The following is a 23804-nucleotide window of genomic DNA, read 5'->3' as shown; positions in this document are numbered from 1 at the left end:
TACCACTGGGTGGGCACTACGGCTGTACGATGCAGCAGCCACCTCACGCCTGCGGTACGCCCTCCCACTCGTGGCACTACCACCAGCCCGTCTCAAGAAGCTAGAGCTGCAGCATCGGGCCGCGATTAGGCTCTGCCTGGGCGCTCCCCGCAGCTCCCAAGTCGCTGCAACCTTGGCCGAGGCGGGAGCATGGCCCCTGTCACTCCTCCTCCTACAGCAAGGGCTACGCCATGTTGACCGCCTCCACCATGGACCAGACGGCAGTGCCCTGCTCTCCCGACTGCGCTCGCGGCCCCATTCACAGATGGGCAGACTCTGTGGGCTGTACGAAGAGGTGATTGGGAGGCCTCCAGCGAACAACGCACAACTGCCTCCTCCCCAGAGACCACCCATACCCATCACCACAGAGCTGCCCGGCGTTTCCAAATGGCGCTCCCCAACTTGTGCCCTTCAACAGACGGCTGCTTCCCTCCTGCATGAGGACTACGGTGGAAACCTGCAGATCTACGTTGACGGCTCGGTAATGCCGGACACAGGCTCGTCGACTGCGGCCTGCGTGGTGCCCGCTTTGGGGAAGAGCAAGCAGTGTCGCCTCCCCAACCATGCGACGTCAACAGCAGCAGAGGTTGCAGGCCTTCACCTGACTGTGGACTTACTCGCAGAGGAGCTGCCAGTGACCCCAGTGACCATCTACTGCGACTCCAAGGCGGCACTCCTCAGCCTGCAGAGGCCAGAAAGGGCCAGCCTCGGGGTTGCCCTGCTCTCGTCAAGGCTGATGGCGCTCCAGGAGGCGGGCTGCTCAGTATCCCTGCACTGGCTTCCAGCCCACGTAGGGATACCGGGCAACGAGGAAGCAGATGCACTGGCAAAGCGTGCCCACCACTGCGTGGTCCCGCCCAGCCTGGCAGTGACAGCCAGTGATTTCACATGCCACAGGCTTCGGCGCCATCTGCTGGCCTGCCATCCGGACAAGCGGATGTCCTTGGGCCGCCCTCCGCGACCACTTCCACAGCGCGGCCTCGCACGCAGGGAGACCTCCCTCCTTCTGCGACTGAGGATTGGCTGCTGTTGGACGGGTGCTCGCCGCCACCGGCACGGCCTCGTCGCCTCTCCAGCCTGTGCCTCCTGTGGGGAGCCCGAGACCCTGGAGCACCTCCTGCTGGCCTGCCCTGCCTACCTGCAGCAGCGTGACCGTCTCCTGCAGGAGTTCCGACGACTGGGGCTTCCTTCTACACGACAGGAAGACATCCTCTTCCCTGGTCGTAGCGAGCTACCAGCCCTCCTGAGTGTCGTCGAGTACCTCGACTCGTCGGGGCTCTCGGCGAGACTCTAGGATTTTCTCCAAAGACGCATAGCCTCACGGCTACCCAAACCACTCTAGGCTACTCGAACTGCCCCAATCTGGCTCCTGCTGGATCACCGCTCCCTGGCCTTTCACCAGATCGCCAATCCTACCGGACCCACTGGGCCCTTCCTGCCGGACTGCTCATCCGCTGCCATGGCGACCCTTTAACCCTCTACTCTCCTATCTCCTTTGCTCCCACTATCCCCCCTCACCCCCGTTGGCGCTGAGCCGTGCTCCCGCAAGGGCTGCAGAAAACAGCGACAACCTTTCCTTACCCCTTCAAGAACCACTTCTCTCTCTACAAAACGAGTCGCCGCGGCAGGTGGGGAAGACTTCCGTGGTCCCTTCTGGGGAGCTTGTCACCCTCTCAGCTGCAGCTGGCTGGGAAAATTATGTAGGTTGGTACCCTTGCAGGTCATTCGTAACAGCGTGCAGCGGCTGCGGGTTCCTCAGTGTCGCAACACGCTGGCATTCCGCTGCTGCGTGACGAGTGAGAACATTGCCTCGGGAGGGCGCGCTCGCTGCAGCCTCCCAGTTTCGGTTTCGCACGCTGTGGTAGCCGAAATCCATCGTGCGAAACTTTCGTGGGTAATCGGAACTTTTATTCAGGTGGAACATTTGATATGGGTTGTACACAGAGCTCGATTCGAATTCGCAATTACGATGAGCCCACTGAAAAACTTAGTTGAAAAGTTATTTTATAGAACTTTCTTAATTAGTAACTAATTAGGCTCTATCACCCTTCGCGGCGTGGTCACCACCACTGACGGCATATTTTCGAAGCAACTGACATTTTATTTCAATATGGCTATTCGTAAATGTCGCTTCATGTCTTCGTAGAAACACTCTCTATATTAGCTGCCTGTGTTGTCTGATGTGCCTTGTAGGTCAATGTTGTTTTGTCTAAGCTAAAATCAATTCGAAGTAGCAGGTCCGGCATAACGCAAGACTATTCTAGTATGTTGTTATTCCAAATCCGCCATCAGCCCTGTGTGATGGGTCAAAATGGTTCGGGTTGTGCACGTTTCGGCGTGGTGCCCGCCCCTTATGGACTCGACTCGATCCGTTCTCACTTATCGCGGAGGGCTAACGGTGAATTTGAAATCAAAATAGACTGGAATAGTTTTACGCTGTACTGGTCCAGATATATATTTCTGTCGGTGCGCACATGTCTTTGCCGAGCGCTACCACCAGCCATTCTCGTCTCCAACAGCGCTTCTGACAGGCCGTCATTGAATCGGTCTTTTCAGATATTGTACGAGATATGACCTTACCGAAAAGAACGTCCGCAAATGAAATTCATTAGGCACTTACGTCTAGGTAGCAATTGTAAGAGTACAGAAGCGCCGTAAAGAATTCGTAGGTGATGACGAACACCTTGATGCAAATTGCCCATAGCATCATCTTTAGGGTTTTCTGTAAGAAGGAGAGCAAACGCGTAAACATAAGATTTGGCACTGAATATACAAGGTTCAACGTAGATACACAGGAAATAACAGAAGTTAGCCATAAGGAAATACACATGCGAATGGCTGGCAGGATGGATGTCGGTCTCTATGTGTGTGAGCCCCTGTGTGTGCGCGTCTGTTTGTGTGTGCAGGGACCTTGTGCCGTTAACCAGTACCATTTGTTGTGGGAGCGGGATTTCTGCGCTCCGCTACAGAAACACCGCACCCAAAGACAATACCATGGCGACTACGCGTGGGAAAACGATGGCACAGGCTGGCACCATGAGCATAGCTGTATTACAATTCGTTATAGGAAGAAAGGCTGTATAACCTGAGGCTTTAGAATACAGCACTAGAACATGCGTGCCTGATCTAATTTTAGAACATTAGGGTGCTTTATATATATATATATATATATATATATATATATATATATATATATATATATATATATATGTATATATATATACATATATATATATATATATATATATATATATATATATATATATATATATATATATATATATATATATATATATATATATATACTGTATATATATATATATATATATATATATATATATATATATATATATATATATATATATATATATATATATATATATATATATATATATATATATATATATATATATATATATACATATATACCAAGAAGTGCCGGTAGCCACGTCAATCGTCAAACCAATCCAACCAATCGTCAAAACGATTGCAGCGACCGCATTTCCAGTGGTGGGCCTCACGTGCAATATACGTAGCTTTGGATTAGTGGTTCCGCACATTCCAACCTAGGTACAACAAAGGGAAGACACCAAGTAGTGCGTACTCCCGAGGAAGAAGCTGCCTACCGCCAAAGCGAAAATTAGACGAAATAATGGTGCAACAAAATATTTGAAGTATAGATTGCTTACGAAGTTTGACTTGCATGGTGTTCCCTCGATGTTCTACCATCTTCACGGACTGCAAGGGGCTGTGATTTTTTTTAATAAACGTTGGTTCAACCGTTGTTTATTCCGGGAAAATCGAAGAATAGACGGTAGTGTCGTCAATAAAATATGGGCAGGTTGTCCACTTGAGGCCACGAAGAAGAAGGTAAATTATTTTTTCAAGCGTGGCAGAACCACTATATAAGCCAAAAGGCATTACGTTGAACTCGTGAAGGCCATCAAGAGTAGAAAAGGCGTTTTTTTCTTTGTCAGCTTCGGGCATTGGAATCTGCCGATAGCCACAACGAAGGTTTAGGCTGAAAAATTATTGAGCCCCTTGCAGTGTAGAATTCTGGAGATGAATAATAACATTTGGCTACCTATGCAAATAATGAGAGTGCAGAAATTTTGTAATGTGTTTCTTAGAGTGCCTGTCAAGGTGCTTATCTTGTCGCGTCTTCCTACATTCCCACTCGAATATCTATTTTTCAACCCTTGACTGGCTGAGACAACATTCGTGTAACAGGGTGTTATAAATCCGAAAGCATTATATGTCCCATGAGGCAGAAAATCGGACGCTGTCCGCACCGAGTGGCAACAAACATCAGCATCATCAGATACGTCATCATAGTCTTGTATGTGCTCAATAGTAATGCAGAATGAACATTAGAACAAGTTATAATACGGTGGAGTAAAGTGAATTAGGGTGAAGTAAGGTGTATGAAGGTGAATTAAAGTGGATTAAGAGTCGTTCAAACTAGAGCGCTTTATTGCGATGTATTAAGGTGTATTAAGTTTAGTACGAATTAGAGCAAGGTTGATTCAGGTGGATTAACATGAAACATGGTAGGTACAAAGTAAAGCAAAGTGGATTAAGGTCAGTTAAAATGAAACACGGCCGGTGAAAATTAAACCAAGGTTGATTAAGATGGCGGATTAAGGTAATGTCGTGAAGGACACGTGAGAATGTATGACGTCGCGTATAATGGCAGTAAACAGTCAATCAGAGAAATCATCATGAGTTCACATGCAAATCATGTATGAATAATTAAGTAACTCATTTTTTTCGACTGTGTCATGAAAAGAGCAAACTTGATACATTTTCGTGGTTTGGAAAGGCTATGGCGCAACGCGATGAGTGCGGTGTGACTGAACCATGTGAATGTCATGAAACATTCCAATCAACACCCATATACTTACTGCATGAATCATTTTGCTATGCGAAAAATGTATCAAACCTTCGACAATAAGGTTTTTGACAACTCTTCGCCTCGAACTGTTGGCAAGAAAACTCCAAAGGAAGAAAAATAAAATAAAGATACAAGAATTGACAGCTGTTCCGCTCACGCGCCGCCTGCAGGCAGGAACTTAATTCGAGGAATCATTTTTTTTTCGAAATTGTCATGTTATTCTCATTGCGCCTGATTAATCTCTCAGGCACTAGGATCCCTAGGGGGTGATGTCTCTTAATGTCCCTCTTTCCTAAAATCACCCTATTTTTACATCAGAACTTTCAAATTTGAAGAACAGAAGAAATCCCTGAAAGCGAATGCTAGCGAAGCTAATCAGTTCACATCAAGTCGATTTTATGCACGCGTACATAGCTCTCTTGAGAGAAGCTTATTTCATGCTTGTCCTGAGCTGACATGCTTCCTCTGAATGGCTAAAACTTAGAGCAAGTCTCAATGTTAACGCGAGAAAGGCGACCTGGCGAATGAAAGTTCGGGATCATAGACTGGAAAAAGTGTAACTTACATTCAATGAGCCGCCAGTGCCCATCGGGTTTACTTGAGAGCCCTGCGCATAATGAGAATATACATAGAATTACACTCCGCTGCTTGTACGCCGCGGACATATGCAGCACACCCGCCATCTTCAACAAGTGACAGCAGCGCCGTGCCGCGGAGCTACCGGCAGATATGTTCGTGCAGGTGCAAGAAAGGTCCCCTGCTGACAATGGATGTGTTGACTTCGCATTTACAGCCGTAATGTGGATAAAAAATAGGAGCGAAGACGTGTTAATTCGCCCTCGTATATATATATATATATATATATATATATATATATATATATATATATATATATATATATATATATATATATATATATATATATATATATATATATATGTGTGTGTGTGTGTGTGTGTGTGTGTGTGTGTGTGTGTGTGTGTGTGTGTGTTGTGAGCGCGACTCCTGACTGGCTCTTCTTCATCTATACACATCATCATCCCTTGTACAAATTCATCTGTAATTATCATCATCGGCTGCACAGCTTGTTGTTCGTCGTAGCTCGAGCTCGGCTGGATTAAGCAGTTCTTTATTAGTGGTGGAAGGTGCTTTTCGTTCCTAGCAACCTTTCGCCCTTCTCACTGCAGCTCCGCTCGGCTCGCCGCTTACCACCTATTGCCAAGCATGCTCAAGACAATCCGAGCACGTCGACTACTTCCACTCCAGCAGAGCCTTCGCGATCCGTCATGGCCATCCACAGCCTTCACCGTGACCCACCAGTCTTCGCTGGCCTGCAGGGTGATGACGTCGAGAAATGACTCTAAAACTACAACCTGGAAAGCGACTTCAGTTAGTGGGATAACTCACAGAAATTGCACAGTGTTCCCTGCTACCTCACCGATGTCGCGAAAACCTGGTTTTCGAAGCATCAGCCTCATCCCTCCGACTGGGAAACGTTCACGCAGCAACTTCATCAGATTTTCGGCGCTTCCGTTGTCGTCACGAAGAAGCAGCTCGGTGAGCGCGTCCAGTTCTCCGGGGAATCGTACACATCCTACTACATTGAGGATGTGCTAGCTTTGTAAAAACGTGTCAATGCGACCATGTCCCAAACCGACCCCATACGGCATATTGTTAAAGGCATAAACACTGTCGTCTTTAGCGCACACATCACACAAGATCGTACCACCATCCAACATGTATTAGCCACTTGCCAGCACCTAGAGGAACTTCAATCTCTACGGCTATACACGGACAGCATAGACCTTCGTTTGCCTTCAGCAGTAGAATTTCGGACGATCATACATGTTATCTTTCAGGAGAAACTTCACGGGCGGTGCTGTTCCTGTGCGCCAGAACCTTGCGTCGCCCCTTCTCCGACCGGGTATGCGAGATAATATGGCAAGAGATCGCCTCTGCAGCGCGTCTAACGTGCTCCGACGGCCCCTGCACTCGACAGGTGCCTACATATGCCAATGTCGCGCCACTCCCTCCGGTCACCGCGGCGCCTCTGCAAACGGGCCACTATGTCCCTGTGGCTTCATTGTCAGCACCAGTGCGTCTACAGCCTTACCGCTCCGCCCAGTTTCATGCCCAATCAATTTGATATTACTGTGGCTTCCACGGGCATATATATCTCCCGGTTCAGTCAACGGCGTCAACAGGATGAGCAACGTGGTTGCATATCTGAAGAGCGAGCACGCGTCCGTCGTGCAACGGGCTACCAGAGAACCTCCTACCGCTCTTCATTTCTCCGATCGCCCTGCCCTCAGTACCCTACCAAAACGCCTCTGAATTCTTGAGAATTTCGTCGCTGGTCGCCTTCTCCACGTCGTCGTACCGTATAACCTTTCCGACCTGCTCCTGATATGTTCGACGCTCGCTCGGAAAACCCTCAGATGCAGTTTTAGGAGGGCAAACTGCATCCACTGGATAGCCTACAATTCCTCCAGAGCGACCGCCGAACCTGTTGTCAGTGGTTGCGGAAGGTGTGCCCGTCGAAGCTCTAATGGACACAGGTGCCGTCATTTCGATTATTCTGGGAGATTTCTGTTTCCGCCTCCGTATATTGATGACACCTTATTGCGGCCCGTCTCTTCGTGCAGCGGCCAACGCCGTTCTTTGTCCCACTGCACAATGTGAAGTTCGAGTATTTATTGACGGAATACATAATCACATTATTTTTGCTGTCTTTCCCGAGTGTTCCTTGGAAGTTGTTTTAGGATGGGATTTATTTTCTTTGGCGTCCACTGCTATCTCTTGTTGTGAGCGACTCGCAGACCTGAATACCGCCGGTTGCTCCCTTCCTTATTATGAAGGACGCGTGCGCCTCGTCACCTCCTCCGATTATGTTCTTCGGCCATCAAGAGAAGAAATTATGTGTCGATTCCAGTGACATTCAGAATGGCGAAGCTTCATTCTTCCCTATGGTCATACGCTATCTAGAGGAATTCTTATTACTACTGGCCTTGTGTTCGCTGCTCTCCTCGCTCTGCATTCCTCACCGTGTTAAACCAAACTACATAACCTCGAATGCTACCCCGTGGATCAAGAGTCACTTGCGCTGTGACAGCGTAATGCAGTTGTTGCCCTTTTGACTGTGATACCAGAGGCAGGTACGTCACCACTCACTGCCTCTTCTACACCGCTATCGGCAACCATAAGCCCTGACCTGACCCCTGCCCAGAGTGGCGATCTGCTCTATTAGAAAAACACTTGGTTACTTGGTCGACATCAATTCGCCAGCCCTGGGTATGACGGCTGCTGCGACTCATCGCATACACACTGAGGGATCGCGCATTGTTCACGGGCGGCCATATCGCATATGCCTCTTAAGAAGCGCGAAATCATCGAGAAAAATGTATCGGACCTGCTTCGTCAGCATGGAACACGACCTTCCTCGGGGCCCTAGTCATCTCCAGTTATAGCGCAAAAGAAAGACGGTTCAGTGCGTTTTTGTGTCGATTACCGTGCCGTCAACAAAATCACGTGCAAGGATGTTTACGCTTTGCCACGGATCGACGACGCACTACATTCTTTATAGTGTGCAGATTATTTTTCTAGTCTTGATCTTAGGTCCGGCTACTGGCATATGCCGGTGTCAGATTCCGACAAGGAGCAAACAACTTTTTCCACCACATACGAGTTTAATCTGATGCCCTTTGGGGTCTACAATGCACCTGCCACCTTCGAACGAGATAGATAATATCCTGCGCGCTTTAAAATGGAAGACCTGTCTTTATTATCTCGATGACATCGTAGTGTTTTCAACCACGCTCCCAGAGCAGCATCTTGAATAAGTGCTGACCTGCCTCGCAAACTCTGGCCTGCAACTCATCACGAAAAAATTATTTTCACCAGAAAGACTATCAAAGTTCTGGGGCACTTAATCAGCAAAAATGGTATTCGACCGGACTCTGAGAAACTTTCCGCCATCACCTGCGCCCTTCGTTGAGTCCGCCGATTGAGAAAGTGCCTTTTTGTCGTTCAAGCAGCCCTTGACGTCCAACCCGGTACTGTGCCACTTTTATCAAAGCGCAGCTACTATCATTCACACCAACGCCAGAAGTCATGGTCTCGGTGCTGTTCTCTTTCAACGTCACACCACCTTGCGCGAACGAGTCATTGCTTAAGTGAGTTGGACGCTGACTGCTGCTAAGAAAGTTACACCATCATCAAACAAGAGTGACTTGCTGTTGCTCGGACAGTGCAAAAGTTTCGGCCATACCTCCATGGCTGTCACTTTACAGTCGCGACCGACCGTAACGCACTGTGCTGGCTTTGGTCGCTAACGAACCTATCGGGTCGCCTTGGTCAGTGGGTGATCTGTTTACAGGAGCATGATTTCCATGATACCTGCAGGTTTGGCAAAAGTCACCAAGACACAGATGCTCTATCTCGTTGCCATTTGCGGAGAAATAATGATTCAGCATCACCTAAAGCTACTGATGTACAATCCGAGCCCAATCCATTGCCCTTGTTCGTCTCAACGCTCGACCGGCTGAAACCTAATCACCAATCTGTCCTTGTTTTCCACCAACGTGCCTACCCATACTGCCGAACTACTCTCGACCGCATACAAGGCTCGGCTTCACCTCCGAACGCCAGATTCCGTCGACAACCTAAACAATTCAAGCTTCACGATGGCGCTTTGAACTGCTATATTTATAACGTTGATGGCAAAACATGGCTTCCCATCATACCACGTTCTCTGCAACGTGAGGTGCTTGAAGCCTTTCATGATGATCCGACAACAGGTCACCTCGGATGCCCCAAGACATACGACAGAATACGAAGTAAGTGCTTTTGGCCTGTCCTCTGTTCTGCGGTATCTAGGTACGTCGCATCATGCGCTCTTTGTCAACGCCGCAAACGACCTACGACTCCTCCTTCTGGTCTTATGCAACCTCTTTCTTGTACGCTTCGTCTTTCGAGGTCGTCAGAATAGACTTGTATGGTCCTCTTTCCAAGACCTCCAATGGCAATCGCTGGATTGTTATGGCCGTCGACCATATGACACGCTGCGCCGAGACAGCCTGTATACAATCTGTGAGCTCCGCTGAAGTCGCCGATTTCTTTCTTCGCAACATCCTCTTACGTCACGGAGCTCCGCGCGTTCTCCTCAACGCCCGCGACAAAGCCTTCCTCTCGTCTCTTCTTACCAAAGTTCTGCGCGCCTGAAACACCATTCACAAGACAACTTCGAGTTACCACCCGCAGACCAACCGCTTCACAGAGCGTTCTGACTGCATTCTATCGGATGTGATTGCTGTGTACATCAGCGCCGACCACACCAAGTGGGATGCAATCGTACAGTTTGTGACATTTGCTTACAATACGGCTGTACAACACACCACCAGCTTTCCTCCATTTTTCTTCGTCTTTGGCCACTCACCTAGTTTTGTCCTGGACGTTTCGTTCCTTACGCCTCCCGTGTCATCAGCAACGCCCCCCTCAGAACAATTTTTGTCTTGCCTCGAAAACTGCCGTCATCGAGTCCGCCTTAACACCGACATCGCTCAGGATGTGCGGAAGCATCCCTACGACTAGACTCACTGTGTTGTCACTTTTTTCCCTGGTAACGAATTAGTTCTATGGACTGCTGTGTGCGTTCCCGGTTTATGCGAAAACTTCGCCAGTCGTTTTATTGAACCCTACACGGTCACTGAGCAGACATATCCGATTAATTACCGCTTGTCAACCCTTCTTATATATATATATATATATATATATATATAGTGAATTTAATGAATGAATGAATGAATGAGTGAATGAATTTGATCTTGATACTCTTCTTTCGAACATATAGAATAACAAGTAACGGCATATTTAACGGCATATAAGTAATAGTACCCGTACTGCCGAGCTTGTGTTCGGGGAGCTTGAGGTCTCCGGCGTGCAGTTCCACCGTGCGATTGGTCAAGAAGTCTTGAATGTAATTGTAGCTCGTTACCCCATGTTGAGCCTTGATACTTGTCCTAATATGGCTGAGTGTTTGACTTTGTCGAATGCACTTTGTAAATCGAGACCCAGAATTACTTTGCTGTCTTGTGTCTTGTTGTCGACGATTTCTTGTTTGAGCTGTAACATGGCATCTTGTGTGCTGAGTCTACGCCGGAAGCCGATCATCGTGTCAGGATAGAGGCCTTCCTTCTCTAGGTATTCCTGCCAACGGTTGGCGACCACGTGCTCCAGCACCTTGCCCACGCAGGACGTCAGCGAGATGGGACGCAGGTTGCCGATGTCCAGTGGTTTGCCCGATTTCGGAATCAGGATCGTTCTAGCCGTTTTCAACTGTCGAGGGAGCTTGCCCGAATGCCAGCATTCATTGAAGTAGTCTGTTAGGGCCTCTATCGAAGCGTCGTCCAGGTTGCGTAACATCTTGTTTGTAACGAGATCTGGGCCGGCTGCTGAGCGGGTGTTGAGCTCGTGCAGCGCTACCCGTACCTCTGATATGGTAATGTCTCGGTCTAGCCACGCGTTGGGCAGCCCCCCGTACGGCGGGTGGGTTTCTGTTGGCGTGTCTGGCAGATACTTGGCTTCCAGGCTCCTGATAACAGCGTGTTTTCCTTGTTGTTGTGTGATGGTGTGCATGAGGCGGGCCAGGCGGTCTCGCTGGGTTGACTTGGTCTTTGTTTCGTCTAGGAGGTGCCGAAATAGATTCCATGTACAACTGCGATGCGATACCCTGTCAGCTCGGTTGCAGATCTCGTTCCACTGTTGACGGCACAGGAGCATGCAGTGTTCTTCAATGGCCCTATTTAAGTCAGCCACCTTCTTCCTCAATTTGCGATTCAGCCGGTGCTGCTTCCAACGCGCCTGTATCGAACGTTTGGCCTCTATCAGATGGGCCAGGCGGCTGTCCATGATGATGACGTCTTCGTCTGTTTCTATGGTCTTTGTGGCTGAGCGCACTGCATCGCGGAGTTCCGCAGTCCAGGTTTCGATCTCTGTGATGTTTTGTGCTGTGGTGAGGCGCCCTTTACGGAATTCGTCCCAGTCCGTCCACTTATGTATAATGGTATTCCTCCGTAATTGGTTGGGTATCGTAATTTCGAGGATGTAGTGGTCACTGCCCAGGTCGACGCCCGTGTTGTGCCATGTTACTTTGCCCGTGTGGTCATTTTTTATGAACGTAAGGTCCGGTGTGGTGTCTCGTGCTACGGAGTTGCCGATGCGCGTAGGATGCGCGGGTTCCGTGATTAGGACACATTTGTGGTCCAGGGTATCCTGTAATAAGTCCCGTCCCTTGGCCGTGTCCTTCACATAACCCCACGCTCGATGGGCGGCGTTGAAGTCCCCTCCGATCAGCAACGTGTTGTCTCTGGCTTGGGTGCTGGCTGTGTATAGTAGGGTCTTGAATTTCTGTGTTTGGTGCTTGGGGTTACTGTAGATGTTGGCGATGAACAGGCTGCCTTTCCGTTGTTTGCTTGGGATGATTTCGGTGAAGGCGTATTCCACCCTGCTGCGGCCTTGTTTGAGTTGGTGCTCGATGAACGTGAGCCCTTTGCGGACGAACGTGCAGACGCCCCGTCCCTCCGCTTGGCTGACGTGAGCGCGATACCCAGGGAGGATGGGGGTCACCGTCGCCGTTTCTTGCAGTAGGATAATGTCGGGTTTCTTGTTTACTGTGGTAATATGTTGTCGCAGCACGGCTTTCTTGTTGTTGTAACTGCGGCAGTTCCACTGCCAGACCGTAAGGCCCGGTAGTGATGCTATTGTGGATTTGTGCTGGGACATAGTTGTGGCGAGGGTGGGGCTTGCGTCGCGCAGCGCGTCGCGCCACGCATCACGTTACGCTTCCCGTCATGCCTCGCGCAGCGCATCCCGCGGTCGTGACTCATCGGACAGGAACAGTTGCGGCGCAACGCGATCGCGCTCCCGTGACAAAGTCAGCTGGGCCGACGTAGCCAAGGGCGAAGTTAAAGGCAGCAGCGCCAGCTCCAACAGCGCCACTAGTGGCCGAAGCACTCCGAGCACCTGGCAGGCGTGGACTACCAGCCCCTACTACAAGGAACTCAAACAACTCCGCGCAACCAATGCGACCCTGGTAGAAACCACGCGCCGGCTTGCGGAAGAGCTAGCCGAGGTCAAGAAAGAGCTTCAAGCACAGCAAGCCCATCAAAGGACAGAACCAGCTCAGTCACCCGAGACACCTACACCCGCCACCGACACGCCATCACACCAAGGCATACAATCAATGGACACAACCCAAGACGAGCCCCAGGAGGAGAAGACCACTGATCCAACCCCCAAGAAACGAGCACGCACCGAACCAACACCCACCGTTGTCCCCGAGCAGAACTCCGACACGCTATCGCACCAAGTCACAGAATCAAAGGACAAAACCCAAGACGCGCCCCAGGAGGAGAACACCACTGACCCAACCACCAAGAAGCGAACACGCACTTCATCACGGCATTACAAGGACCTGACCCAATTGGAAACTCAGCTCGAAGCCAAAATTGAAGCGCTCGCCAACACCTACGCCAGCACGGCTGCCGTGACCGACCAACGACTGGCACGGCTGGAGGAACTGATCACCACGTCCTTCCGCACCATACAAGAGCGTGTCGAATTCATTGAACACACCCTCAAGCCCATAGTCCGCAGCCCCATCTTTTCAGCGGAATTCGCAAAACACCCATACGGAAGAAGGAAAAGACGATGCAGATGTGGGGTCTGAGCACATACTCGATATCCCTCCGTTTCCTTCTCTCGCCTATTTTAGATCAATATACAAAAATATCGTGAAGGGACATTTCGAAGTGACGTCGTATGACGTCAAACAAAATCTTTATTACGCACGCTAATAAGGTCAACTATACGAGCTTCACGTTTGTTGTGATGAGTTCTCTTCTGTAACTGTATTGAGGAAATTTCTCTGGGGATTTTACCTTGTTCATGATGTGTCTCTTTTATGAGCTACGAGTGCGCCTGCACAAGTCCTTTCTGCCGTGTGCGTAATAGGAGATGCTGCACTACAGTGTCCTCACTGGATATACGCCCTTTTTCTGTATATTTGCGTACTTAAATAACCGACTTCAGTTTGAAGTCTATTCGATTGGCTCTCACACTAACTGCAAAAAGGAGACAGAAACCACGGCGATTGCGTCACTACAGAATGAAGGTACATATTGCTACAATGATGCTATTTTACTTTAAATACACGAAAGGAAAATGACATCAAGGCGCACCCTGTCATTCATTACCCGAAGTACAGTCAGAGCAGCCTGAGCCTAGTCTAGTAGAATGTACAATGCCAACAAGTGTAATGGTGAAGCATCACAGTGTGTCAGTGTCAGTGGTGACTCAGAAACGGAGAGAGAAAGAAAGGGAGAGAAAGAGCGACAGAGAGCGCTACTCTGCGGACACTCTCTAGTACAACGAAGCGTTTCGCGTGACGATGGCTTGTCCTGATGAGTGAGCGTGCGCTTTACTGGCGCAGGTAATACTGACAGAAGCCACGCGCCCCTAATTGAAGCCTCCGCGGGGCATAATCTCACGCAGAGAAATACAACCGACCGCAAGAGAAGCCGAAGGTGACAGGCGCCACTTTCTCTCTTTCCTCGTCGTGGAAGCGACCGAGACGGAAGACGGTATTTAAAAGCCCGCCATTTTTTTTCTTTATTTATTTCCTTTCATCCCATTGTCTCCCCAGAGTGTATGGAAAAGAGCGCCGAGGAGCGACGGACAAAGAGATAGCGACTACCAGAAACAAACGTAGGCGCCCCAAAAGAGGAAACTGGCAATTTAGGAGGATAAGCGTGAAGTCTGTGAAGAGACAGCGTCTTTCACTTGCATTTGTTCTTTTGTTTTTGCGACGGGCGCCAAACAAAACAGCCGAAGGCGGAGCCCCTTCGTTTGCGTGCTGCGATTTCCTTACATTTCCCGGTACATTTATTACTTTTCGACATCTCCTCTCCCGACATGACGCATCGTAGTCGACGCGTTGAGAGGGCGACGCTCGAGGTGGCGTCATAACACCCCCCCCCTCCTCCCCACCCACCCTATCAAGGTCGTCCCCTCTCGAAACGCTCCTCGCGCCTGTCACGACAACCTTCGAGGAAATCCCAACCCCCGTGGAGCTCTCGCTCCCTCGTTTAACGCGTATATACAATTGCGTTTGAAGCTTCTCTCTCGCGATATCAACGGGCGTCTCGGCAAGCAGGGGAGGAATTTCACTCAGACGTATATATTCTCGAGCTGAAGCCGGCTTGCTCACACTGTAGGCGTGAATCGAGGTGCAGACCATCTGCCAGGAGCATTGCGTGCGTACTGCAGTCTGCTAGACCAGCTGACGTTCGCCCCGCTCACGCACTAAAGACACACCTAACGGTACAGACATGAAGACGACAGTAGCCTGCGCCGCTCTGCTCGTTGTTTTGGGTAAGTGATGGCTGAGTCACGTTTTGGGCTGTCAGTATGGTAGTAGTAGATGCATAGAGCGACCGTACTTTAAATGTATTATGCCTGAGAACTCTATGCCTCGGTGCACGTTATGCATCTTTCATCTTAAAACTATATTTTCGTCTCACCAACTGGGTGTAGCGCGGCGAAGGCTATGTAGCTTGCGTGAACCGGTCAGACACGACAGGAAGGGCTGCACCGTTGTTTATCTCTGATACCTGGTGACACTAAAATGAAGCCCAGGAGCACAGATGTAGCTCTCTTTAGTCATCGGCAGGCACGAGCCTTCGCAGCACAGCTCAGAACTGGTAAGAGGATGTGAAGACCAAAACTAAAATATAGCCGCTGTAACACAAATAACAAATAAGAAACCAGTTGCTTCATAATTAGGGCCCTTCGGCTGCATAGTGGTTGCGCTAACCAGCAGTACACCTAAGCTTCTAGAAGATATCGCAATGTATATACCTTGATTAAGTTAACTTGTTCTACTCCCATCAACACTGATTTCGGAAACTTTGATAATGCAAAAGTCAGCTAGCTGAATTCACATGTGTTCTCATGCGCTACATAAATCTTGTCCTACATGTACACGCAACTTTCTTAGATTTCTCAAAGACCATTCATCGCGTCAAACATAATCTACAGCTTCTTGAACTACTACTTCTTTAATATCAGGTGTTTCTCAGTTCTCTATTACGTATTTTTGCAGATGACTGTGTAATTTACATTTCAATGAAGTGCACTGCAGACACTTCGTGTTACCCTCAACCGTCTTGCACTTTACACTCAACCTTAATATGTGTAAACTAATGACCTTTACTTGTAAGCACACCATTATTGGCAATGCCTGCCGTATAAACACTGCCCCGATTGACGCCACATCATCGTATTCTAAAGTTCTCACGACACCATCGCTGAATTGGATAACACATATCGAGACACTCCTTTACAATGCTTCACGAACATTGGTCTGTCTGCGGGGAAAGTTAAGTGCCGCATCTGCCGAGGATAAAAAAAAATTTACATGTCTAACATGCGCCCGCATAAAGCTAGAATTCACGTCTTCGGTTTGGTATTTCTCAAAGGTTTATCTCACCGCACGGCTATAATGGACCGAAAATCAAGCCGCTCGCTTCTTCATCCCTCAATACTCGACTAACGTCGTGTTCCGTCACTAAAATTTGGCCTCCCTTCGTTCGCGTGACGACGTGGCAGCTTGCGCCTTTGCCTCCGTCGTTCTTTTCACTAACACCCAGAAGGACTCCATGAGCACTTAAAAGCACAATGGTAATGTATGTCCCCGCATTAACCAGAGCCAGAATATAGTTCGTCTAAATAAATGTTACCACGTCATCTTTGAACCCACCCGCGTCCTCCCAGTACAACAGTTTTTTGAAACGCCCTACCCGAACACATAGTCTCATCTATCGATCCCTTGAAATTGCGCTAAAAGCTATCTAACGTCGTCGCATGGCTCCACAATTACTGAATAGATACGTCACGCATATTTTGTAAGCATGCCCATTTGGTCCATTCCTGTTTGTTTTATTTAGTTTTTTTCCATTTTCCTTAGTATTTCGTGACCGGGCGCGAAATTTTTCCTCTCTAATTTTTGCCACCACATGCTGTTTTACCCTGTCTACTTATCTTCAATGTCCATACACTATCGCTGAAAATTTTGTATACTTTCTCAGTTGTCATAGCTGTAAAAAGTGCATACTTCTATGATATCTTCAGTCCTAAAATTTTCCGATGATTATACCTCTCTGTATGGCCTGCACTCGAACCTCTAAGGTATATATTTAGGCCATAAAGGAACAAATAAATAAAATGAAGAGAAAAGAAAGCCGCTATGATAATCACGCAGGAAAGATGGGCCTTTTTATTTTAGACGACGGGTTTCATTTATCGCCACAGTCGCGATAACATGTATACAGCATTTATGTGGAATCGCATTTATATACGAGCTAATTATTTTAAAGTTTTATGTAATTTATAAAATAAGCTGTTGCGAATAACGTAATCGCAGTCCTTCTGCTGGGTCGTTTAGAGAGGCGGACATTAGTTGCACGAGAAATGGAAGCGCATATTAAACTATTAAGCAAGAGTTCACTAATAGCATTTTCAGTACATATACAGAACATATAAATTACGAATTGTAGCCGGTGAGTTTGCAAGGCGTATCCGCATTGAATGAATATCCAGAATGACGCTAGTTTGGAGATACGCGCCATAAGACTTGTCCTAAAAGAGCACTGTTGTTCCACTTGTTTGTTTAACAAAACGCTCTTTTCTGCACTGAAGCACAGGAGTAACTGGAACGCCCAACACTTTGGGAAGTGAGTGAGTGAGTGAGTGAATAAACTTTTATTTGGTCCAGCAAAGCGCGATAAAACGCGCACCTGGCTAATCCCACGACGGGACTGACAGATCTAGTCTGCCGGCCCGATCGCGGGCGCGCTGGACGGCCAGGATTTGATCCTCAAAGACGGGACTGCGCAGGAGGGCGTCCCACTCTTCCTTGGTGAACTTCGGGCCCAGCGACCCGCACTCCCAGAGCATATGAGGCAACGTAGCTACCTCACCACAGGCCACGCAAGAACAATTGGTATAAATCTCTGGATATATGCTATTAAGGGTCGCCGGATTTGGGTACGAGTTCGTTTGCAGAAGTCTTAGTGTGACCGCCTGCGGCCTGCTTAACTTGGAGTGAGGCGGGGGGAAAACCCTTCTCTCTAAGTAGAAGAATTTAGTTATTTCGTTGTGTGTGAGAGGAGCGTCTCGGTGTCCAGGGAGAGAGTCGCCCGACCCGAGGGCAGCGCGGTCGGTAAAGCCACGCGCAGCCTCGTGGGCAGACTCGTTGAGGTTCAGAGGAACCCCCTCAATCGCCCCCACGTGTGCAGGGAACCAAAAAATCGAGTGCATGGAGGTGTTGCCGTGTTTGGCGCCTTTCAGAATTTGAACTGCCTGCCGGGCTACCCGGCCTTTCTGGAATGCCCTGATGGCGGCTTTCGAATCGCTATACACCCTGTCTCTCCGACCGTCTTGCATGGCGAGTGCAATGGCCACTTGCTCGGCCACCTCTGGGTTCGTCGTCCGGACGGAAGCACAGTTGATAACTTTACCCAGCGTGTCAACGACGGAAACCGCAAAAGCCTTGCCGTCTCGGTATGCAGCTGCGTCCACGAAGCTTGCTGCGATTTTGTCCCTGTTTACTTGCTTTAGCATATTCAATGCTCTTGCCTTGCGACGACCTGCGTTGTGAACGGGATGAACGTTGCGGGGCAAAGGGGCGACCACGATCTTCTCCCCTATTTCTCTGGGGATTTGGGTGTCTTCAGCCAAGTTCTTGGTTGGTGCGAGTCCGAGCTCCTCGAGGATACGCCTGCCGGCCGACGTGGTGGACAGCCGAGTTAGCTGGGCCCGTTCCTGAGCCTCGGCTATCTCCTCCATGGTGTTGTGTACGCCGAGCCGAAGCAGGTCCTCTGTATGCGTTCGGACGGGCAGCCCGAGGGCTCTCTTGAAGAATTTTCTAATGAGGGCATTAAGCTTTTCCCGCTCGGCTCTGAGCCAGTTGTGCATGGCCACCGTGTAGGTGAAGTGACACAGCACAAAGGCGTTGATGAGCCGAAGCAGGTTGTCCTCCTTGAGGCCACGATGTCTGTTCGTGACCCTTCGGACAAGGCGAAAAGCATTGTCGGTTTTCGCAATTATCTTGCGTAACGCAGTGCCGTTGCCGCCGCGTGATTCTATAAACATACCCAGGACTCTGATGGTGTCGACCCGGGGTATCGGGTCACCGCTCCGAGTGAACAGGTGAATGTCACTTTCCGAGACCGGTTTCCAGCCCTTGGGTCTTCGCCCTTTTTCTTTTCTATAAAGAAGAAGCTCAGATTTGGTCGGGGAGCATCTGAGTCCGGTGCGTAGCAGGTACTGCTCCGTGACGTCTACCGCCTCTTGCATGGCGCTTTCCACTTGCCCTTCGCTGCCGCCGGTGCACCAGATGGTGATGTCGTCTGCGTAGATGGTGTGTTTGACACCTTCAACTTGGGCCAGATTCCTCGAGAGGCCGATCATGCAGATGTTGAAGAGTGCAGGAGAAATGACTGAGCCTTGCGGCGTGCCCCGTGGGCCCAGGAGCAACTCGTCGGAGACAAAGTCGCCGATCCGCAGCTTCGCTTTCCTCCCCGTCAGGAACGAACGGACGTAGTTATATAGTCTGGGGCCCAGCTCGAGGTCTGCCACGGAGGCCAGAATGTATTCGTGGAGAACGTTGTCAAAGGCTTTCTCGAGGTCGAGTCCGAGCAGGGCCCTGGTGTCTCTGGTACTGCCGTCGATGATTTGATGTTTGATCATCTTCATGGCGTCCTGCGACGAGAGGCCGGCACGAAAGCCAATCATGTTGTGAGTATAGATGTTGTTCTCTTCGAGATATCTGTTTAGTCTGTTGAGGACGACATGCTCCGCCACTTTCCCAACGCAGGAGGTGAGAGAGATCGGTCGGAGGTTGTCCACGTTCGGAGCCTTGCCGGGTTTGGGGATCAGGACGACGTTGGCGGTCTTCCATTGCTCTGGGACGCTGCCGTTTTTCCAGGTCTCGTTGATCTTCTCGGTGAGGTATGCGATCGAACCGTCGTCAAGATTCCGCAGCATCTTGTTGGTGATTCTGTCGGCACCTGGCGCACACTTCCCCTTGAGCGCGAAAATGGCTTGCCTAATTTCCCCCACGGTAAAGTCTTCGTCCAATTCCGGACGGCTTGGGCCGAGGTAGTCAGGAAACCGGTCTTCCTCGTTTCCACGCTTTATGGGAAGGTATTTCTCCATGAGCTTGGCAACCAGCTCGTCCCCGGAACAGGATGTGGTAGCTTCGTGCAGGGCTCTGGCGAGCGTGTGTCTCTGGCTGGATCTCGTGCTGCCCTCGTCGAGGAGATGTTTAAGCATGCCCCAGGACTTGCCGTTACGCATCTGCCCGTCTATCGATTCACAGACCTCGTCCCATTGCTGCTTGCCGAGGGTCCGACAGTGATCTTCGATGGCCTTGTTAAGCTCGGAGATCTTTTTCCTCAATCTTCGGTTAAACCTTTGTCCCTTCCATCTTAGAAGCAGCGCCTGCTTGGCATCGATCAGATGGGCCAGCCTACTGTCCATCTTTTCTACCTCCAGGTCGCTGACGATCTTCTTAGTGGATGACTCGGCGTCACTCTTGATTCGCTCGCACCAATCTTCCAGGTCTTTGGGGACGGGTGCGCTGTCGTTGCCGCGGAGCTTGCGAAAAAGGTCCCAGTCCGTGACAGTGAATTCCCTGGATTTACTTCGGGTGACTTCGAAGCGGGTCTCGAGCACATAATGGTCACTGCCAAAATTTATTGCGGTGTTGCTCCACTCGGCTCCCTCGACGTTCTTCACGAACGCCAGATCGGGGGTGGTGTCCCGGCTCACCGAGTTGCCGATTCGGGTGGGGAACGCCTTGTCCGTGATGAGCGTGAGGTCCATTTCGTTGGCGTTCTGCCACAGACCCCGGCCCTTGCTCGTGTCGTAGACGTACCCCCACACGCCGTACGGTGCGTTGAAATCTCCGACGACGACCAAGGGATGGGTGCCGGCCAGGTCGACGGACTTCTTGAGTATCGTTTTGAACTGCTGTTGCGAGTGCCTGGGATTGCTGTAGATGTTGAGAATAAAGACGCTGTTTCTTCGCTGGTTGCGTTGTCTCGTGTTGAGCACAACCTCCGACATGACGTATTCGACCTTGCAACTCGCCAGCTTCAGGTCGTGAGACAAGTGTGTAAGCCTCCTGTCAATTAACGTGCACACTCCCCGACCTTGTGGCTGACACTTTGGGAAACATTATCTCAAAAGCTGTGCCATCCTGGAAATTCATTTTAGCTGGATGCGTCTTGCAAACTCGTCTGCTGCACTCCGTAAATTGCAATTTGCGCTGTAAAGTAACTGATGAAGAAAGTGAATAGTGAATTTTTGTTATTGAACTGAATATGTGTATAGATTTTCCGCGCTAGCAGTGTCCGCCTCTTCGAATAAGGCAGCGCAAGGATAAGAATTATGCCATCAGCCACAGGTGATATCTAAAGAACGTTGCGAGAGTTACACTAGAAGATTCATGTGCAATCTCTGCGATGCAGGCACGTTTGCAGAGATGAGCGGCGCTGCATTGACAACGGACCCAGAGTGCCATAGACTGCGAACGAAAGTGGTGAGTGCGATACGGCGGGACTCACATCACTTAACTCATTTTGTCCCGGCTTAAGTTTTGAGGTGTACTTTGTCACAATAGCTCAATGCCTCAGCGAACTCAAGCTGGAAATTGCTGCGCAATAATTTTAGAGTCAAAGTCAGAATAACGATTCCAGGGTACCTATGCTGTTTCAGATGGCACAACACTTGCGACGGTAAAACTTCTTTTACCTCTCAGCAGACGTGCTGCTGAAATTCTGCAATCCCTCCATAAACGAAATGGATTGCCATTCTAAAAGCCAATCGTGCCATTCAGTGACGCTCTTTCAATGCATTTTCAGGGATCAAGGTTCCCTACGCTGCAAAAGTATGACTTCCTATTTTAGGCCAATAACACTTGTATCTAGTAAAAACGACACAGAAAGAAAGCTAATTATCGCTTTCCGAGACGTAAGGTAAAAGCGCATCAAAAATACAAATATTAATTTGGCTCCTGAACACAGCAACACATTTTCCTCGACACGAATGTTTCCTCAGTGGTTTCTACAGGCGAGAGAGCTTGAAAAAAAAAAGAAAGATCTGAGAGCAACGTGATTTCGACGAGGGACACGAAATTGAACGTAACATTGAACAAAGCATACACGCCGCCATGTCGGAATGGCAAGTATCACGCCATGCCGAGACCAAGCCAAGCATAACGTTCTTATTTACCGCCGGGCACAAGGAGTCTGTCACGTGTGGCCTTTTCCAGTCATTCACGAAGAGCGAACCACGCACGAGCAGACGTCACGGAATAATAGAAAGTAAAAAAAAATAAAAGAAGCAAACATTGATGTAACAGACGAATCACGAACTCCGATTATGACCGAACTGGTCGCAACACGCAAAAGTAACATGAGCAGATCCCCAGTTACATTACATGTACGTTCATACAAACGCACACACACACGCACACAGAGAGAGAGAGAGAGAGAGAGAGGGGGGGGGGGGGGGGAACTGGCGCACAATGTCATTTTTCGGCGCTGCGAAACAATACCTTGACGAAACGGGAGCTGGCCACGAGATTTGAGGGAAATCATCGCTTGCTCGGTGGTTTGAATTTACCGAACGTGCATGCAGCAATATCCTTGAGCAAGTTACATTGGAATACTTTAATTGTAGTTACTTAATTCGTTCATTAGTGATATTCAGGTACTAACTGGCCTTCTGCGCCCGCAGTTGAGTAATGCAGATGATATCATGACATGTACTGTGCTTAATAACCAGCTAAACTTTTCCACAAGCCCCACGACATGCTTACACGTCAGCCTTCTCGCCACGCCTTCCACCCACCCGTTCCTTTACCGCGACTAAGCACGCGAACGTTAATGGCCTTTTATCAGGCCCCCGAGTGTTTACTTCGTTGGAACTCCCTCCCTTTACCTGCTTGCCGATAATGCTACGCGGTCTCGGAAAAGCCACTAGCTGAGACACGCAGCTGAGTCACACGAATGCAGCGAGTTCACGTGTGCTTCCACGCATCCACGCAGGAAAAAGTGCGCCCGTACTGCGTCTACCTGTGCCACATGCCCGAAGGTTACATCAAGATGGGCATGGAGGAGGACGGCACCCCTTGCAGGGTAAGCGACGCGGCGAGTTTTCTCACTGCCTCAGAATTTACGTCATCATTACAGAAAGCATTTTCGTCTAGCAAGCGGTACACGCACCACGTCTCGTTGGCACTCAAGGGTAAAGTAACCTGAAACTCTAAATTAAGCGAGGCTGGTGAATGTCTTTTATAAAGTAGTCAATTTTCATTTATTTCGCGGTAATATATTCATGATTATGTGATAAATTAGGGTCAAATTTCAATTTGTTCAATTTAGCGTCCTAAGAAGAACATCACCTGTACGTCATTGTGGCATTCCGGATTTCAGAGTTTTTCCCGTGTTTTCTCCGTTGTGGCTCAGTCATCCCAATTATCAACCTATTTTTTATGTCCACTACAGGACGAAGGCCTCTACTAGCGACATACAATTAATCCACTGTATTGCGCTAGCTGATTCCAACTTGCACCTTCTGATTTCATAATTTCATCACACCACTTAATTTTCAGCCGTCATAGACTGCCCTTTCGTACCCTGCGCACCCATTCTGTAACTCTTATGGTTCACTGGTTATCTACACTACGCAATACATGGCCTGCCCAGCTGCAATGTTTTTCTTAATGTAAACTAAAATATCGGCTACC

General features: G+C 49.2%; 1 protein-coding gene and 1 long non-coding RNA gene across 5 annotated transcripts in view; one reads left to right on the top strand and one right to left on the bottom strand.

Moving 5' to 3' along the window:
* The window catches only part of LOC135912505 (uncharacterized), a 63204-nt gene that overhangs the window by 22922 nt on the left and 16478 nt on the right, over nt 1-23804 (bottom strand). Inside the window, exons 2-3 of the long non-coding RNA XR_010567697.2 lie at nt 5499-5540; nt 2660-2761 (exon numbers count right to left, since the gene is read on the bottom strand). This is a non-coding gene — a long non-coding RNA (uncharacterized lncRNA). The remainder of the gene's footprint in view (nt 1-2659; nt 2762-5498; nt 5541-23804) is intronic.
* The window catches only part of LOC135912504 (uncharacterized), a 76979-nt gene that overhangs the window by 50256 nt on the left and 2919 nt on the right, over nt 1-23804 (top strand). For 3 of the 4 annotated variants that reach the window (XM_065444963.1, XM_065444961.1, XM_065444964.1), the window contains 2 exons: nt 21523-21593; nt 23104-23193. In XM_065444963.1, coding sequence (XP_065301035.1) covers nt 21537-21593; nt 23104-23193 — 147 coding nt within the window. In that variant the 5' untranslated portion in view covers nt 21523-21536. Of the gene's footprint in view, nt 1-15083; nt 15362-21522; nt 21594-23103; nt 23194-23804 lie in introns of those variants that run through there. The other variant, XM_065444960.1, reaches the window with a different exon arrangement.

The sequence above is a fragment of the Dermacentor albipictus genome, chromosome 2, assembly GCF_038994185.2.
Source record: "Dermacentor albipictus isolate Rhodes 1998 colony chromosome 2, USDA_Dalb.pri_finalv2, whole genome shotgun sequence".
NCBI lineage: Eukaryota > Metazoa > Arthropoda > Arachnida > Ixodida > Ixodidae > Dermacentor > Dermacentor albipictus.
The sequence above is the reverse complement of the archived record's forward strand: the minus strand, read 5'-3'. Positions and strand labels throughout refer to the sequence as shown.